The sequence below is a fragment of the Lissotriton vulgaris genome, chromosome 7 (assembly GCF_964263255.1).
Source record: "Lissotriton vulgaris chromosome 7, aLisVul1.2, whole genome shotgun sequence".
NCBI classification, from domain to species: Eukaryota; Metazoa; Chordata; class Amphibia; order Caudata; family Salamandridae; genus Lissotriton; species Lissotriton vulgaris.
Window position 1 is genome coordinate 94,662,783 of NC_141695.1, and position 20,931 is coordinate 94,683,713.

The 20,931-nt window shown below is 42.5% G+C and overlaps 1 protein-coding gene across 1 annotated transcript in view; it reads left to right on the top strand.

Annotated features, from left to right (window-relative positions):
• The first annotated feature begins 6,102 nt into the window (after positions 1-6,102).
• LOC147700898 (killer cell lectin-like receptor subfamily B member 1B allele A) overlaps positions 6,103-20,931 on the top strand; it is a 157,347-nt gene continuing 142,518 nt past the window's right edge. The window contains exon 1 of the mRNA XM_086929266.1: positions 6,103-6,184. Coding sequence (XP_086785392.1) covers positions 6,103-6,184 — 82 coding nt within the window. The remainder of the gene's footprint in view (positions 6,185-20,931) is intronic.

The following is a 20,931-nucleotide window of genomic DNA, read 5'->3' on the forward strand; positions in this document are numbered from 1 at the left end:
TTGGCAGAATTGTCCTCTTCTGAGTCTGGGCCGTTGGCTCAGGGTTTACTTTTTGGGCCTTTTCTCAAAGAATTAACCAAATTTGTTTCCACTTTCAGTGGACTTGAAAAAGCTCAGTCCTCCCTTCGACAAGCTTTTCGCCCGATTTTTGGACGGGCCGGAAGATATAGGGGACGATCGTTCGGCCGCTGTTTTAACCAAGGCGCCCAGCGTGGCTCTCAGTCCCATCGTGGAGATTATCAGGACTCAGGATATAACAACAAATCCTCCTTCTACCCCACTCGCAAAGGTCGCAACCAGTTCAAGAAAGGACGTTATGGTGACAATCAAGGAGGTCATCACGATTTCTCAGCTTCAGGTGAGCTTGATCTCAGCTTCAGAAGTTTTGCTGGGGTGCAGGGTTCAGTTTTTTCTCCCTAGTTGGCTACTGATCTCGAACGATGCATGGGTGTTGGACACTGTGAAGGATTACAAGATAGAGTTCTGCAGTCTTCCCATTCAGTCTCATCCTCCATCGGTCCTAGTTTTTTCCCTTCATGATCAAGCTGTAATTTCTGCAGAAATAGACTCTCTTCTAAAAAAGGGGGCCATAGTTCGGACCACCCGTCATTTTCTTGGCTTCTCCAGCAACGTCTTTCTGGTTCAGAAAAAAGGGGGTGGTTCCAGACTAGTTCTCAACCTCAAGGACTTCAACGGGTGGGTTGTTTACCGACACTTCAAGATGGAGGGAATCCATCTTCTGTGGGACCTCCTTCAGGAAGGGGACTGGATGGTCCGTCTAGATCTGAAGGATGCGTATCTGTTGATTCCAATTTTCGGTCCTCATCGTCGGTTTCTGCTGTTCCAATGGCAGGTGGTCTGGTTCGAGTACAAAGTTTTCCCTTTCGGCATCTTGTAAGCACCTTGGTGCTCACCGAAACTCCTGAGGCCTGCTGTGGAATCTCTGAGAGTCCAGGGTGTTCGTCTGATAATTTATTTGGACGACATTCTCATCATGGCTCGTTGCTCTTGCCTGTTAATGACTCATTTGGAGTGGTCAATAGATCTTTTACAGTCACTCGGATGTCTAGTGAATCCACAGAAGTCAGTTTTCATCCCTTCTCAATCGATGGAATTCCTGGGTTTTCTAGTCATTTCCCTCACTTGCCAACTCCTCTTGCCCACTCAGAAGATCAGATCTATCAAGAGGGAGTTGAGATAGATTTTACACAAACAGATTGTATCATTGAGGTCTGTAGCTCGGATAGTCGACCTGCTAACTTCCTCGATCCAAGCTATATTTCCAGGTCCTCTCCATTACCGAGCACTTCAGCGACTCAAAATCCGTCATCTCCAGAAAGGCCTCAAATATTCAGATCAGATTCCTCTTTCGGAGGAGGTGAGTTGGGTGATGTTGTGGTGGTTAGAATACATGGAGTCTTGGAATGTTCGAGCCCTGTTCGGAGTGTCTCCGGAAGTGGTGATAGAGTCCGACACCAGTCGGTGGGGATGGGGTACCCGTTGGTGTCAGGTAACTACAGGGGCCGGTATGCCTCTCCATATCAATTGTCTGGAGCTTCTGGCAGGGTCATTTGCGATTCCTTGTCTGTCTCCACGCATGATGAACTGTTGCATACTTCTCCGCATGGACAATGTGTCATTGGCTCGGTATGTCATAAAGTTAGGGGGAATGAGGTCCAAGATTCTAGCAGAAATCGCCAAGGATTTGCAGCGTTTGCGGAATATCTTCTGGGGTGCAACAATCTGATTGCATATTGGAACTCTCATCAACTCCGAGATTTCAGCGATTGGAGGCTTTATCCTTGTGTATTCAGGTCCCTCACTAGCTTTTGGGGTCAGTGGCAGATCGATCTGTTTGCCTTTCAACTCAACAGGAAACTTCCAATGTTTTTCAGTTGGTGCCCGGATCCGGAAGCTTTGGCCACGGATGCACTTCTGCAGGACTGGCCGCCTCATCTGTGTTATGCCTTTCCCCCGTATGTCATGATCCCCAGGGTCTTAGCAGGCACAAAGCATTATCAGTCGGAATTGATTCTGATCACTCCACTTTGGAGGGCTCAGGCTTGGTTCCCAGTTCAACAAAAACACTACGGTGGGGGAGGACCTCGGGGAGATTTACAGACCAGGCTCTGGATACAATCCCCAAAGAACCTATAAACAACAAAAGGTACCAGAGGGTCTCAGAAAAAGCGCCCAGTTCTTCTGGAGATGATTTGTGCAGTGCTGCTCCTTCTTCCCCAACATTGGAATCGGTTGCTGGACCCTCTCAACAACACGCATCCACTGATAGAGTCAGGTCAAATCCTTCTAGTTGCATGGCGGGGTTCGGGGATCGCTGGAAAATCCCAGGCCTTTCGTGGACGCTACCAGATTTATCAGCAAGGCTTGGTCTCCCAACACACACAAACGCTATTCCACAGCCTGAAAGCGATGGTGGGGTCGGTGTGATCAATGGGAGGTGGATCCCGCTTCAGCAGATATTTCTTTAATTGTGAATTTTCTTGCGTCGTTTGCTTCTTCCGGTCTTGCTTATAGAATAGTTAATAATTTTCGATCTGCCATTACTGAAGGGCACATAACGATCAATGACAAACCTGCTGATGAGCACCCATTAGTGTCCAAGTTACTCAGGGGTATTAGGTTGGTAAAACCACCTTGCCCTAAATACGTTGATTTATGGGATATTTCCACTGTTTTGCGATTCTTGGAGGCTTGGCCTTCCAATAATAATCTGTCTCGCAAACAGCTTTCGGCAAAACTAACTATATTATTATATGTCTGGTTTCTTGTAAGCGAGTTTCTGATATCTGTGCTCTGGATCTTGCAGGTCGTAGATTTTCACCAGAAGGTGTCACTTTTGCTATTTCCAGACGCACTAAGTGTAATTCTGCCTCTGTTTCTTACCCGAGTTTTCCTAACAATCCAAAACTTTGTGTAGTACAATGTATCAAAGATTATGAGGTAAGTACTGCTGAGTTTCGACAGGATATGCATGGTCAATTGTTGATTGCTCTTTAAAAACCTTCTCGCCCGGTCACCCCGGATACATTAGCAAGATGGGTGAGATGGCTCATGGGTGAGGCTGGTATTGATGTTACAAAATTTGGTGCACATTCAGCTTGTGGAGTTATGGCTTCCAAAGCTTTTTCTATGGAAGTGAGTTTAATGGACGTTATGAAGGCAGCTGATTGGTCAACTGATTCTATGTTTAAGACTTTTTATTATAAATCGATTGTGGATAATGCATCTGTATGGTGGCGTAACTTTGAACAAGGATAATCGGAGGCTCCGGTCCTGGCATAGAATTCAAAATTTGCGAACATACGTGACAAGAATTTTCAATTCTATTAAGGACACGGAGGCAAGGATTATCCCACCGATTTTTCTGTATTTCATATGTTTGTTTGCATTATCTGCCTTTATTACATATGTATATTATATACTATGGATATATTCCTTTTTTTCCCCTCCCTTTTTACTGTATTTTCTCTGCCATGAGGGAATGGTGTATTACGACTCTATAATTCCTTGCAGGTTCAGATCCTAAGTGAGGTGCTTTAATCTGTCTCCATGGACTGTCTAATGGATACCTGCAGGTTCCGTTTTTTCTGACAATGCAAGCATTAAGACTTGTGTTGCCAGCCCGTTGGTCTGCTGTCCAGTGATCGAGCTGCTTTGTTTTTCTAGGTTCTTCACAAATGTTGGACTGTGTTTCTTCACTTTAACTGTTATACTTACCAAAGAAAGACAATGTGGTATTCTCTTGTGGACCTTTTATAGGGGTTACTCTATGGTTGTCAGGTGATACCCAGTATGCTCATGGGTATTGTAGTGTTATTTTATTTTTACTGTTTTCTGATTGGCTGCTGAGATTTCTAGTAAATAAATGAGAAGCATAATCTTCGCCTCCGTGTCCTTAATAGAATTGAAAATTCTTGTCATGTATGTTTGCAAATTTTGAACTGTTCTGTGCATTGTGCTCAAAGTTGAAAACCTTGCGTCTGCATGAAAGTTTTCAGTTGGCCTCATAATAGGTTCAGAACGTTCTATTATTTAGAATAACAAACAAACAATATGTCGAACTTCTTTACACTGAAAACATGCATACACATTATAATATAAAACGATGGTGCACTGTGCATATTTAGAACATACAAGAATAAAATATTTATTACAGTAATACATAAATGCTGTTGTGCTGGTTGCACGGGAATGGGAGGGCTTTTTATGTATTCATAAGTCTGCAAGTAGCAGATAAATTGTGAGACACATATACTTTTATTTACAATTAAAGTTTTAATGACAAGTGCAAACCTTACATATGGTGCCCCAAACCAAATGTTTTAATTTTCTCAATGCCAAAAAATTGTAAGTTCTTCCCTCTCAATTACTGAGATATTTGACAATGGTGATTAGAGGTCAGAGAACATCCTCGGAGAAAGCTTTGATGAAGGACGCGGGCAAGACTTGGTCTTCATAAGAAGTGGCTTTAAGGGAGTTGAGTATGTTGACAAGATCTGTGAGAAGTAGAGGTTTGAAGAATGATTGTACAGAAAGGGGTCAGTTAGAAGAGTTGAAGCAGACTTGGTGCTGTCAATGTGATGCCAGATCATCTGTATTTTTTCAGTGAAGAAGAAGTTAATGGCATTGCCTTTTTCTGGGTTTCAATACAGCAAAGAACAGGTGGTTTCGATGTGAGCTGTACAATGCAGTACAAAAGCAAAGTAGGAAAAACAAGGAAAAGTTAAAACATTGGAGTAAATCCCTGTCTAAGATTGTTTAGATAAGAATTTATGTCAGAGCCCATGGATGGTTTCCTAGTAATGTCCATCTGCCATCCATGAAATACCCATTGATGCAAAGCACTGCGAAGCAAAAGTAACTCTAGGCCAAAGTTTGGTAAACCCTACTGCTGAGAAGTGGAAGTACAGAAAATCAGACAAATGTCTATTAGGGAAGCCATACCTACAGTATTCTACACATATTAAATGTGCATGTAGCTAAAGGCAGTACAAAGATTATGTTAACATCACTGTCCTTGTGGTACGAAAGGAGATGCAGGTTCTCATATGTTCTTACCCAGGACTGCATTTCACTTTCTCACGATAACACTCTAAAGTTTGATAATGGAAGCCCTTAACCAAATTTGTAATGTCCACTCAGTGGATGTATGATGTTACATCACAAACTATTAAAATGCATACTTTTACAATGTAGTTTTTACAACGCATGCTATTACAACATAAGCATGCACCATTACCACGTAATTTACTATTCTAACACCACTGGGTGCTTGCCTCAGGGAAGGAGCTGGTCAGCGTTGTAATGGCATGCATTATAATAGTATGCGTTGTAATAGAACGTGCATTGTATGGGCTGCATTGTAAAGGCATTGCGTTGTAATGCCTGCATTGTAATGGATGTCTCCCCAACTCAATATGTATTGACAAACCTTATAAGATGCTATGGGTGGTGATGTGAAAACGTGAAATGTTCTGCTGATAAATACAGGTCTTCAATCTTTGTTTTATACAGGTGAATTTATGTTTAAATGAAAATTTGTAAAAGAGCAACAGAGTAATAGTACACCAGCAAACGTACTGACAACATGATCTACAATATAGTGATAACAGGAAACAGATTTCTAGAAGGAGCCTTTAATCTGTGCCATTGAAAAAACATGAACTGGGGGAATCTGCTCTGGATTTTCCATTTCATTCTGAAATTTGCCTCTGGTCGTGAAACCAGGCTCTGCCTTACTCACACTGCGGGCACTCTTGTAAGTTTGAACCCTTCTGATATAAAAGGGAGTCTTGTGTTGCCAAGGCTACTCGCTATTTGTCAGGCCTACTGCAATTTTACACCCGACATGACATAAAACATGAAGATTCAAGCTGTGAAACATCCATTGCTTTAGTTCCTTTGATAGTTGTTCAGTGGTTTGTGGGCGGCTCATCATCATATGACACCTTCAATCTGAGGGCTGGTGGTTTCTAGTTCTTGTGCACAGTATAGAGAGCAGTGACACCGCAAAGCAGCTCCACGAGAAACCATTCAAAGCTCAGACCCTCTATTCATGAGTCCAGTTTTATGAATTCAACTATGGAAGACGAGGAGGGATACACAGCTCTGCAGCTCAAGGGGAGGAGGAAACCAGAGGACAGATTAGAAGATGTACTGAGAGGTGAGAACTCCCCTTATTCTGCCACCTTTCATTTTTTCTAAACACATGTAAATATATTGCACCCAAAGGGACACTCAACATAATTTATTTTACTCAGGGAAAACAACTTAAAACAGTAACTTTAATGGAGAGGATTGCATCAGGACCCTGGATTTCCACAACATACCACTTTGTTGTGGTGTATTTTATGTCTTTGGAATATCTCTAATGGGCTACAAAACCTTCAAAGCTATGGCAACTGGCACTCATCTTCTGGGTACTACTATTGAATGTCCTGATATAGTGAACACCATCATTGTGTGTCTTTAAATCAGAAGAACAATTTCTACTTGTACCCGACTGTTAGTTTCTATGGTAGTGGTGTGAATCCTGTTGGTGCAGGACTACTCTTTGTTATGTATACTCATGTAACTGTAGAACAGTAATTAAATATAACCCTACACAAAAACTGTAACTGAAGTGAGCAGAGGAAGAATATTTTCAATATGTTAGTGGAGAAGTGTGGCTCACTGGTTAGAGGAGGCAGACCTTGAAGCAGAAGTCAGCTCTGGACCAGGGTTCAATTCCCGGCTTGGTGGGGTCTTGAGTCCTTAAATGTCCATGGACTCGACAATTCTCGCTCCGGTGCCTACTCGATTCATGGGTTCACACTCTGCGACTCTTGGCAATAGCTTGCTTAATCTCCACAACGGCCCCTCGCGGCGGAATGCCTGGCTTTCACCTTGCGGATACCCTGCCGGGGTTATCTCACAGGGGACTACCAGGACGGGTTCCCTAAGCAAGCGCTTAGAAACCGCTCGGTGACTTGCGCTATTTAAATTCCTGTACATTTGCATTTACATTTAACATATATATTGCACTCTTACCTGGGCCCATTATCAAAGTAACAATTATGACAATGGTGTACACTTAGGCAGATGGCATTTGCTCCATCACTAGATCGCCTCCCCCATGACGAGTGGGAACGTTTCTATATATAGAAGGTGTTGTATGGTGATGAGCTACCCACAAACCACTCAACAACTATCAAAGGAAATCAAGCGATGCAAATTTCAGACCCTGAATATTAATGTCTTAAATTGTGTCAAGGGTAAATTTGCAATAGGCCTTATAGCAGGCAAGTAGCCTTTGCTACTTAAGACTCACTACTGTATCAGAAGGGTTCAGAATGGCTGATTACAAGAGTGCCTTTGGTGTAAGTAAAGCAGAGCCTAATTTTGAGTGACCTGGTGATGTGTTCACCCACTCTAAATCAGATGGCAAAACCTCCAACGACCCTTACTCTATCAGGCATGGTGGTGACGGAGTAGTCGATATAATGAAATTCCGCTCCTCTCTAAATAAGTTGGGTGGACCTTCAGTTCTGCAGAGAGAGTTCTCTGTTGCCTTCGTGATGGAGTACCCTTTCTGCCAAACTAAGAATCTGTCCCAAAGTCAATAAAGAGCCTTTAGCTATTTACTCTTAAAAATGTCTCACACTGTGAATGAGACAATACCATTCACGCAGGCCAATCCCATGGCACTGGGCCAGCCAGTCCATCAGTAGCACAGTAGCCCAATAAATCACATCTATATCACAGTGTCTCCTTCATCCATCTTCAGTTGTTGCTGCCAGATGCTTGCCCACAGCCTTTTAGATATAGTCCTCTTTTTGGTTCTATTTCAGCTTTTCATTGACAATGCATTGGACTGTGACAGGGACATAGTGAGAGCCCCTCTAGACCACTCAAGTCAAAAGAGCGAGAATGTATTAAGGAAAATGTAACAGCAAATAGGACACACTTAATTAGAGAGGAGGATACACTGGAGGAATTTCAAAGATTCTACACCTCTTTGTACACAAAAGGGGACTATTCAAGAGAGGATTTATATACACTGATAAGGGAAGATGAGGTTAGGAAAGCGATAACAGTGCTTAAGCTTAATAAGGCATTCAGACTGATTTGATTTCTTTGCTGATTTTTAGCTGATTGCTTTTTTTCGTGAAAGTGGTATTATGAGTTTAGGGCCATATGTATCAAGCCTTTTGCGATTCGTTAAGGCCAAAATTAGCGAATCGCAAACGGTCTTTTTACCGATTTTGAAATGTATTAAAAAATCGCATCATAAGGAATCGCAAAAATGTGCGATTCCTTATTTTTCTATAGCATTTAAGGAATCGCATTTTTGAGATTCCTTAAATGCTATGTATGAAGCATTTTTCTATAGCGAATTCATGTTTAGAAATCGCAAATTACCACCAACTTGTAGTTGGTGGTAATTTGCGATTTCTTGTAAATATGCACAATTGTGCATTTGTGAGGTTGGCATATGACACACATACATGCCCATTGGGCATGTATGTGCGCCATATGCACACACATGTAATTTTCAGGGGTGCATCAGGGTGTCCTTGAGACACCCCTGCACCCTTGAAATAATTCTTAAACTGCGATTAGCAAATTGCGAATTCGCAAATAGAGAATTATTTTACAGTCATTTCTATGGGCCTCCTGGCCCATAGAAATGGATGGGAAATTCGCAATTAAGGAATAATTGGAAATCGCTAAAAAATAGCGATTTTCTACATACATACCATTTTGCGATTTCTAAATAGCGATTCCTTAAAAATCGCTATTTAGAAATCGCAAATGGTGATGATGATACATATGGCCCTTATTGTCCTTGGAATGCTAATATGAGATTGGAAAATTTTTTGTTGAGAAAAGATACATTTGAAATCTGGTTTCAAATGTAACATCTCCTAAAGTTTATCAACAAATGGTATTATTGAAATTTTGTGTGAAATAGAGTAAAGTACACCTATGGTGGCAAACAATCTATGAGTACAGCCAGTATGTCAGGATTTCTGTCATTATATGTTTAGGGTTAGAAATGGGAAAGGTTGAGTGCAAGGGTGAATAACCATGGAAAATGAATGGAAAATAGAAAAAACATATAGGTTTTGGGTACTCAAAAATATTTTGTGTGACCATTCCAGTTAGAGAAATACATATTAGGGCACTCCCAAAAGTGAAAAGCAACAATGCTTGCAGGGCAAGTGTAGGGATAAAACTCCCCCAAATTTCATGCAGGTATCTTGGTATGGGTACCTTCAAAACACCAGCACTCCAGTCGTGGATTTCCAGAATTAACCTGAAGGATATTTGTTAATTCTTCTCCATGGGAGGAAGGCCAAGGGAGAAGAGTATTTTTAAAGGCTATTCATTTGCACACACTATTCTCCTGCAGATCTCCTTGTACTCTGCACCACAGCAGTTGCCTATAGAGGAACAAATCTTTAACATTACAAGGCATCATCTTCCTCCTTGCCTTTATGCTCTAGCCGCCAAAGCACAGGCTTTGTCTCCTTTGCATGTGACTGTTTGGGTTGGAACTGGTTCTTTGCCTAAATGAAGGGGATTTTAGTGAGCAGGGTATGGTAGCAGGTTTTATGTGAGACTGAAGGGTTTAGCCGCATATCTGAAGGCCGACATCATGATGGAGGATGATAAGTTTAATTAGAACATTGGAATGTGGAGAACTTCATTGCAGACAATAGAGTGCTCCGTGCTTCTATGGGCCGGTAAAGACCCGCAGAGCAGAATTCCAATGCTGTTTAAACAAAGGCCTCTCGGAGCTCAAGGGGATTTTAATCACCTTGAGCTCTGAGAGGCCTTTGTTTAATTTGTTAGAACATTCTGCCCTCCAATGGCAGAATGTTCAAATAGCCTTATAGCCCTTCGTAGCTGGGCTATACAAGCTATTTTAAAATCCCTCTCCCTTTTTAAACGCTGGAGCGGGCCTTTAATAGCTCCTATAGCCCGCTATGGCGGGCTATAAGGCTATATTAGAACATTGGGAAAATGAGAGCTCCATTGAAGACAATGTAGTGGTGATGGTCTTATAATGGCTGCTATAAGCCTTCTTCTCAAACATTCCAATGTTTGTCTTTCTGTTTCTCCCTTTTTAATTAAGAATATTCTACCTCTGACTATACCTTTTGTTAAAGGCCCTCACCCTTGTTATAGGCCTGAGCCACCGGTTCAGGGCCTTCAACAAACGGTATAGCCCTCGGCATAATATTTTTTCCTGGGTTAACAATGTGTAGGGGTCATACAGCTACTGAATATTTTAGGTGAATTCTAAGAGATGTGATTTTGAAAGGACAGTTCTACTTGTAACATACAATTACAGTAAAGAAAGGTTGCTATAAAACTTGAGAAAGATTAGTGCCTAATCTGAGCTGGTGGTTCGAGGTGGGGCCCACCGAAGCGGATATCCGGGGGATGAGTGTTATTTTTCTCAACCCGGAACAAGAAAGAGCAAAACAGAAAAAGGGGAAAGAAAGAGAAGGATGGGAAAACTGTGGCAAAGTCAGAAAATGATAGTTCAAGTGTGAGGTAAAAAGGTAAGGAGTGAATGTGGTGGCTGAAAGAGGTAAAGTGGAATTCACACACACCTTTATTTTCCTCTAGTAAAATTCATCAGGTTTCACCTACAGAAATGTACCTGTGGAATTTTGTGAGGCATATGCTAACTACAACATAACTTGTCATTTTAATGCCTGTGCAAACAGTAGTATGAACTGGGATCAGAAAACAATCGGCCTAATCATGGTGTTCAGCAACCCTGTCATTTGGTAGGATCAGTGGTGGCTAGAGAAACAAAATAGCTGTGGGCCTGCCAGCCCTGCACTTAAGTCCTCATTACAAGTTAGGCAGGATAGTTGAAGTATTTACCACATGTTATGAATATCATTACCCCAGAGTGAAGCGTTTACCACAGATGGGAACTTTCTCTTATTCTATTTTCTTAAGAAATGAGACATAACTTGCAGATTCGGTATTGCACACAACAAAATTTGCATGCTTTGCCCTTTTATGAACCTTTTCCCCCAGATACATTTTGGCAGATTTGACCAACCAGAATTTATCAAGAGAAGACTTTGACGCTTCAAAAATGATCACACAGCTCGTAACTTGCTTGAACATGGATAGGAATAAGACCAGCACATGTGATCAGGACCTTATTCTTCCACATTTTAAGAACTGAAATGGTTAGCTGATGCAACACTCTCAGCAGGGACAGCGCTTCCACGTGGGCAGAGGAGCGTCTCCCTACTACTTTCTCGCAGTGCGAGAAGCAGAAACATAAAATGACATTATAAATACCATTTATTTATACCATTAGCATTATTTATGGTTTGGTCAGCCCCACTGCTGACCAAACCAGCTATTTGGACTCTCCCTTTTCTCCATGTATGCTGCATGCAGCCTACATGGAGAAAATGGCCTCCCCATAGACTCCTGTGTGGCCGGTGTCCCAGCCAATCACAATGCTGTCATTGCAGCATTGTGAGTGGCTTAGGGAAGGAGACAGAGGCTGCTTCCTTCCTGTCAGAAGCAGAGACACACAGAATGACGTGATGCGGGACAGGACCAGGCCAACGTATGTACGTTAACTTTTTTTAAATTTAAAATTACACCCCTCATTCCCCCCGTGCAACTCCCCACATCCGCTAGTCATGCCAGCTGCGACTGGCTCTTAGCCAGTACTTAGTTTGAGCAGTGCTGATGGGTTCCAACAGCACTTTCTTTTCTCTATCATGTATCTACAAGGGAGAATGAAAAGCGCACAGAGGATAAAGCCAGACTAAGAGAAATACAGAATAATAATCACACAGGGAGAAAGGAGGAACCTACAAGAGAGAGATGTAGGAGCAGCAAGTGCGTGGTTGTGGATTCAAAAGGCATGATTAGGATTTATGACTACCAGCCTTGGAATTCAATTTACCATTTGAGGCACTGAGGTTTACCTGCAGCAGTCGCTAGCTTCAGAGCAGAGCTTCGGGCAAAACTCCCATTGGTCTAAAAGGGCTTCAGTCCAACTTCCCCTCCACCCAAGTCGTTTGCAGTATCCTAGGCTATTGCAGCTTCCAGGCCACTTAAGATGTTTTAGCAATGTCTGCGCTGGGCTTGGGTCCTCAAGAGCAGCCTCACCCAAAGCTTTTTTCAGGTCATCTAAAGCTTTTTGCAGGTCTTCCTAAGTTAGTTTAAAGCTACAGGAGGTTTTGTGTTTATTATTGCTTCTCGTGCCCCTCTACAGCCTCAGTTATTTGCCTAATTAAGGAATTGGTGAAGTGTTCTCTTTAACATCCTGATATAAATGATCTGTAATGGAAAAACTCAGCTATCATTCACAGTCCATTGAAAATACAGAAAAGACGAACTTTGTCATAGTTTCAAATTTTAAAAAGGACAGGTTACTGAGGTTTGTTTTATTCCCTCAGCCCCTTGAACCAGTTCTTTATGAAAGTTACTACTTAAACATAAAGTGACCATAACAAATGCAATATTCTGTCATTAGGTTCTATTAATGATTCTAATAAATAATGATGGAGCCATCAATGCCAATTTCCTCCCTTGATCCCAGATAATTTTTGCATGATGCAAACTGTATTTTGGGTGCCACAGGTCCCATTGCACTAGAACTTGCATGCAGGGCTTGTGGAATTATGAGAAAGTTGTGTGGTCGTTGCACTCTGGCTTTGGCCACCCCGCACCCCGAATGGGACACCTCAGAGTGCAACACATGCACCACTTTCTATTGCCCCAAAGGCAAAATTCCTGGTGTCAGGTCGACATTTCAAACCCCTGGAGACATATTTGGGACAACCTACCCCCGCGGGAGAATCTTCCTACCTGCCCCCGGGGGGGAAGAAAGATTGTCTTTGCCCTTTGGGGATGGGGGCATAGCCATGCCCATGGTCTACAGTCCCCACCTTTAAGTTTGTTTTGCCTGGTGTCTATTGGGCATTCTTTCCCTCCTGGGTAAAATACATCCATCTGCCTTCTGGGGACAAAAAACACCTAACACATTGTTTTTGGGGTGGGTGCATGCCATGGCCATTCTTGGCAGCCACCACCCCAGTACTTTTTTTAAACAATCTTTTCCTAGTGTCTAGTCGGCTTCCTGTCCCCTCCCCCCAGGGGGCATATTGAGGGTAATCAAGTCCATCTGTCCCCTGAGGGGGGCAGTAATTCTGTTGCTGTATTTTTGGGGTGGAGACATAGCTATGCCCATGGTGGGCAGCCCCTATCCCTATACAATTTTGTATCACTTTTTCCTGATGTTGGCTATACTTTCTGCACCCGCTGCGGGTGGTGGCGATCCGCCCGACATCCATGCCCACCTGCCACCCATTTCCCCCCTGCCATGTTACTATGGTAGGGGGGACCGCCGCCGACGGAAACACCGTCCGCCGCTTTTCCGCCCCGGTAACCTTGCGACCGGGGCGGAAAATGGTTTATATGCTGGCGGTGTCTGCTAGACACCACCATAATATTAGGTTGCAGGCAGGAGGGTGCCTTTCCGTGGCGGCTCTTTTGTGATCAACTGGGCTGCAGGTTCAACAGTAAAAAACCTGATTTGATCTTTATTATTCACCAGCTAAAATTACTAAATGGGGGTGTTCAGTTAGTGTTGAGTGTCCCCGTTGTCAAAGTACAGAGGCGAACATAATAAATGTTTTCTACCTGTTCACTCTTAGAAATCTTTAAAAAATGTATTATAAAAAAATTGAAAAATTCCCTAAACCTAAATCTTACTTTAACACCAGAATTAATGTACTTGAGTGTGTGTAGTGAAGGGACTATTGGAGCAGATCATTATTTTTTGTTTGTGGCCATGGTGTAGCAGGGTTTCCGTTCTCCCACAGAACTGTGCACGGAGATCTAGAACCTGGGTGAGTTAGGGTGACCCAAAACTCACCTTAGTTTCAGAAATCCCCTTACCAAGCTAGCTACAGTGTCTCATCGGTAGTAATCACTTACCAATGACTTAGACAATCCAGAACATGAACTTAGGGTATCTCAGGTATCGTGGAACACATGAACACTCTTTCGGTATATAATCATTACAAACCGAAACTGGGAGGCAAAGAACACACGTGCAAGTTTGAAATGTTTATTTTTCAATGCAAAGTTCTCAAACGCAGTATCTTATATAATATCAACATACATATTATAAAAATCAGAGTTAGCAGCATAGTCACTAATCCATAATAAGCAAAAGGTGATAGCATGTTATGATGCAAACTCTATAGAATTCTGTATCACCTATATTTCGCGCACCCTAATTAGCATATTATATTATATCTAAGAAGGTCTCGTTTGGGTTCTAGCAGGGCGGGCCCATACCTCTAATTCTCAGTAGGAGTAGATCACATCAACAGCTACCAGCTCTCTGCATGCGCAGCATCAAGTGTGTCTATTCATTCCCTGTAACTCTATCTTAAACCCGCGTAGAGCCCAATGTTGGCAGCAACATTATTTGTGTTATGTCTAATGTAGTGCGAGGATCAGGCTTTCAGCAACTTTGTGTTAGGTTATTCTTAGAGGGTGCAGTTCTCAGTGTGCAGACAGTTGTACCAAACACGACTGATATCAGAGCAATAACATATTATTCTCAAATAAATAACATCTTTCGTCTAGGTTGAAAGCTACAATAACAATTAGGTGTCGTGTGCAAACTGAAGCCGAAGGAAAATATGTCGTTTAAACATTTAATAAACTCATGCTAACTTAACACAATATATAGAAACGCAGTAACCATATGACAATGGCTGGTGCCGGAATCTATATTTCTTCAGCCTGGCTGGATACAGTGGCTCCCTCTTGTCAACAATGACTAGCTCAGCTATTGTCAATATTTGATCTTGAAAATGTGATTTAGGAACAGACAGGAAGGTCGGAGAGCCAGAAAAATGGGGGACCGTGTTTGGGCAGATCAAGATGAAACATGATTTGAATAAGTTATCCTGTATTGTATGTGATGATTTGAAGATAGAAGAAATGCACTGTTTTGACACTTTATTAAATGGTGGGTGTTGTGCTGATGTGCTTGAAAGAATAAGGCGTGGTCATTTTTTAATTAAACAGCATTTTGATGAAACATGCAAAGTAAAATATTTGAATGTTGTCTTGATAAAATTAAACAAATTTACATGAATTAAGGACAAATTGATAATCAATACCATTGGGTGGATATGGGTCCTCAGCTCCTATTCATCTGGTTTTAATTCATGAATGTATCTCCCCGTGTTTAAGTATTTAATATTGATATTCACAATAAAAATATGTAAATAATCAAATACAATTTAAACTTTGAAAAACTAGCTTGAAAATCCAATGGATGAAACATGCAGTGGTCTAGAATTATGTTTGGTAGGTGTTGGAAATGGCCCAAAAATAAAATAAAAAAATGAAAGAACTCTAGACAAGCTGGCAATGTATGTGGTGAATTACATGAACTCACCTGTGGTCTCTGTTATGTACACACAAGTTTGCTGGATTACTAAAGCTAATCAGAGTTCAGGAATTTGATAGCTGGCTCAGCAAAAGGGCAGGGTGCCAAAAAAATCCAACTGATAGGTTTGCACCACGTGGAACACACAGGTTGACAGACTAGTTAGTTTTAACTAAGAAAACATTTCTGCCTGAATATTCAATTTCTAGATTTTTGCAAATAAAGAAAAAGTTGGTCCGAACTAGTCCTTTTTTCGATGTGGGATGTGCAGGTTCTGTTTTTATCCTGATGTAATACTCTTGTGAAGGGGTTCCACCTATTAGAGCAGGAGTCAACACAGTAATGCTGCAAGCTTTCCACTGTTCTAACTCGCAAAGCATTTGGGGGCATATTACCAACAGGTAGCGATATTTATCGCTAAATAGGCTTAGCGACAATTTTTTTATCGCTGGCTATCGCTGGATATGTTAGCGGAGAAAACATGCTATTAGCAACCTTTTTCACCATTGTGCTAAAATATCCAGCGATAGTGGCGAAATGCGTGAATATCGCTGAGAATACAGCGATATTCACGCATTAACGATGAAATGCTCTTAGCCATGTAATCCACCTCCCATTGGATAACATGGCTAAGAACTGGTCTTATAATAATCAAAGGGGAATGGATCACTTGTCCTGCTCAACCTTAGGTATGCAGGAAGGAATGAGGATGTCCCAGTGAAAAAAGAACCTCATGCACGTGATGGGTATTGAGGTAATATGAATTTTATGGTCAGTTGTGTCCCCTATCGTAGACCCCACCGGCTCCATGTACGTGCTTTAAGTACATGTATGTTCCCTCCACTTCCAGCTATGAAGACGCAAATACATTTGCGTCCAACGTTAACATGTCCTCTTTCAGATCCACCATGCATGGGTCAGATATTCCGTTCCTAAGTGTGCCTTGCCAACGTCTTTATATGGTGCACTTTCACGTTTCTAGCTCTGGCGAGTTAGGCCCTGAATTCTGCCATCAAGACTTTTCCTGCCTTCTGTCTCTGAAAATCGCAGTCTGCTGCTTCCTGACCCTTGACTTACTCCCTGCGCGGCGAGCGGTGCCTGGCTCGGCCTGCATTGCCTGCCAAGACTGTATTCAACCTTCAAGTTATCTGCTCCGCTCCTCGAAAATACATTCCTGTCTAGCAGTTTAGGAAAACATCCTTCCCAGCTGCAGAGCAAAGGGCCCGGCCTCACTGTCTCCATGCAAGTAATTCATAGCTTCCGTTACCATGGTAGGCCCATGGCCCCTCACATCTCATGTAGACACGTAGGCGCATATGCACACACTAGCAGTCAGTATAGAATAGCCTCTGCCCGAGAGACCTTTCCTTCTAGATAATACAGTTCCTCAAACACAAGATATTAGATATGATTTGGGATTAGGTTGTTCTGACACCCCAGACTTCTGTCTCCTCATGTAGGGCTAAATGTCAAGTCCCCTTCACCCTCCAGTTCCACGTCAATCACATGTCATGCTGCTGCGCGCGCATCTCTGCCACATATTTCTGCTGACACTGCAGGATTCTCTTATGGATCCACCCACTTGTGATACGTTTCATGTGACGTTGTCTAGCACACACCTCCGTGTACGCCTTCATGCACGCCTTCTGTTACGTACATATGTCCTTATCTCGTTTCTCCCAGCTGTTACGCCTCCTGCATATGTCTTTACTGTAATGCATTGACTATATATATGATAACCTGTCAATAAAGTATTGTCTATCCCTTCCTGAACCTTCGTGGTGATGGAACCCGATTGCCTGGTTCGAACCAATTCCTTTTTAAGGAATAAAACCCCTTTTAAAACCTCAAATACCACAGATTCTGTCTCTTATTTTTGACTGAGTTATTCTTATTGAACTTTACCGCATAAATTAAGTATAGGTAATTTAAATTTACCACATAATTGGCGCCCGAACAGGTACCCCTCCCCCACCTTACGCGCCGGCGGTGCGTTGCAGGCCCGGTCCCCTGCCACAGCCGGACGGACAACTACGCGTACCCGCAGGATTTCCTGTATCTCCCTCAGGCCAACGGAGGTGACTGAGGCTGCGATCAACACCCAGACGAGGCGGTGAGGAGTGCGGAGGATCCCGACCAGAGCCTAGCTGAGAGAACAAAGTCTGAGGTATTCAGAGGCCCACCAGGTTCCGAAGTTCCGAAGTATCTATGTCACGAGTCGAGTCGAGTCCAGTCCGGTCCAGTCCAGTGTCGAGTTTCCGAGGCCTTCTGTTCCGTGCTTCCCGGTGAGTACCGTTGCTGGGGACGCATCTAGACGAGCGCATTAATTTGTGCCGGTAAAGACGGGTTTGGGTACACAGACCCGGTCTGCACTGTTTTAGCGGTGTATCTGTACTGTTTAGCAGTATATCCGGTCTGCACTGTTTTAACGGTGTATCTGTACTGTTTAGCAGTATATCGAGTATGTAGGTAGCTTGTTTTATTCTAATTATTATTGTTCGTTTTTCAAAATGTTTTAAATGTGTTTTAATGTCGTGGTATGAGTGATTGTTCGAACTACATTATCGTGTTACTGTATTAATTGTGTCCAAGTCCAAGTAAGTATCAAGTAGTAAGGTTCAAGATGCCTTTATTCTCTAAACTAAGACAGATAAAAACTAGAAAAGGGATACTAGAGGAAGCTGTTCCCATTCCACCCAGGGACACTCCAGGGTACTTTATGTACCACAAACATGGCCTAGATGCCGTATTATATCTCGATTTGTGGGTGGACTACACCAAAGATTTTGCAGAAAATCAGAGATGGCCCGCTGCTGGGACATGGGATGCCGATTGCATCATGAGAGTAGAAGAAGCTTTATGGAAAAAGAAAGCCAGACAGTCACAGAAAGATGCCATTGAATTATGGCGTAAAGAATCACACAGACGCACCGAGAAAGCACTCAGAAAAGCAGAGAAAAGTAGAGAGGATTCAGACAAAGCCCGAGAAAACGTATTAGTTGAGGAGGGGATACGAGTAAAAACAGAACAAGTAGACAGACAACAAAACACTCTTATGAATGGTATGTATCCTCTCCTGGCCGAGGGTTTACCTAAGGCCACCCCGGAAGTACCAAAAGACCTGCCACCTCCATTACTCCCGACTAAATTACACCACAAGACCGCAAAGGACATTTTCCTTTCTTCCTATTTAGACGATGTAGCCCCCGAATATGTTAATATTCCGCCGCCACGCACACCACCTGCTGACGGCACTCCACCCCAAGATAATCTACCCCCACCTCTGCAACGACATACTCCTCCTCCCGTTCCACATCTTCCGCCTGTTCCTCCGCTCCTTCCTGCGCCTATTCTCCCTGCCATTCACCCAACAAATCCTTTTGGACCTGGCACCTCAGGAGGTGCGACAGGAGGTTTTCAAACACCGCCACAAACACATCAATTGACTTATAGGGATCTAGCACAGCAACGTACACCTCAAACAGCGAATTACGACATACTTAAAGAGCCTCTTACAGATTGTAGATATGATCCAGTACCCGGTAAAGACGACAGAATGATGCTATCATCAGTACGTCTACGGCGAGTTGCAAACTATTTAATGTTACTACCAGGAATGATTGATCATCTAGACAAAATATATTACTTTGTCCAAACAGGGCAAGGTCCTGAAAGTATTGGCGAGGCCATGGCGTACCAGAAAGTTGAGACTCAAAAAATGATATTACGTTTTTTCATAAACTGCTTGATAAGAAACCAAGATAGGCCTGGTGTAGACCCGGAAGAAATGAAAGTACTCAACAAATGGGGTCAGAATATAGCAGACGGAAAACATGATAAACAGAGTAGTATAGAAAATATGTACCGAAGGATCCGAAAAGCAGTAGAACAAATACATGAAAGAGAACAGCCTGAAAGAGAAATAGATGCAGATAAGACTGAATCCTCGGAGGAGGAGGAACAACCAGAAACGACAACAGGACCATTACAATTACCCGCTAGAGAAATGATAGCATATGTAAGTAAGGGAAGACCCTTTAATAATTCAATGCGTCCGGTACGTCCAGAAAGTAAGAGACTTTTTCAAGCTGCCATGTCAAACCCGAAGACGCCTGAACACCTATTTCAGGCTACCGATAAAATACTTCAAGAACGAATGGGGTACCATGTACTCAATTCTATGGATGAACAAGAATTAGCCAGGTCAGCAGTACAATGGGCTGACAGTTCTGATAAATATGGTGATGACGCATTAGCACAAACGTTCTTGAATCTTTCTCCAGATGAACAGCGTTTAGCTGGTATCTACATGATACAACACCTCCTTATATTGTATAAAAGCCAACATTCTGATCCTGGTCCCCTACCTGATATTTTAATAGAACTACTCATGAATAGATGGAGAGGCCTAGGTACCGACTTAATTAAAATAATTCTAGAACATCGGCACAGATATAGTGCCTTCCTGTGTCCACAGTTTGATCCAGCCCCACCCGTAGACAGAAAAATGTATTACATAGACAGACAGAATCCCTTGCGAGAAGTGCACCCAGTCAGGAATGATGATAATACCCTTAGACGCGTGTTTGTGTACACGCCTATAACTAAAATAGAACTATTGGAAATGAAGAAATTAGTGCCCAGCCATGACAAAGATCCAGCAGGTTTTCACCGTGAAATAAAAGACATGTTACTCATGGGCGATTATACCTATCCCGATATCATGAAAATACTAAAAGTATTATTGCCTGCCGGTATTTACGAGAAACTCAAAGAAAAAGAATGGGAGGTGGGAGAGCAAAAGATTGTTTGGGCTGACTTAGAGAACGAAGAAAATACTCGAACTGCAGGCCTAGGACTTGGGGAGAAAACTAAAGCATTACCAGGATTGTTAGTACAAGTATTGCCACGATTATTATCAACGAAAAAGGAAGACTGGGGTGCAATCTCAGCCTGCAAACAGAAACCCGATGAAGACACTAGTGATTTTTATTCCCGATTTGAGAAATGTTTTGGTATTAATAGTGGCCTAAAAGCAAGTAGCGAGTCATATCCACATCTTTTTGTAACAAAATTAGTCGAGAATTCTCTGCCCCAGGTTAAGAACAGGGTACTGAAAGTCGAGAGCACATGGCAAGCTAATACCCCTTCACAAATGTTACAAATGTTACAGTACCACCAGAATAGAATTAGAGAGGAACAAGAACACGAACAAAGACGTATGAAAGACACGAAAATGAAAATGTTAGTTGCTCAGTCAGTTCCAGCTGACGGTCAGAAAAAGGGTATGACACAGTCCCATAATTCAGCAGCTCCTGTTAAAGGGATATGCAACTATTGTAAACAGCCAGGTCACTATATAAACGATTGCGCAGTTTTGAAACACAATATCTCTACAGGTAAAACTAAAGAAAGACCGCGTCCTCCTAGACAGGACCAGGTCCAACAACAAGTACCAC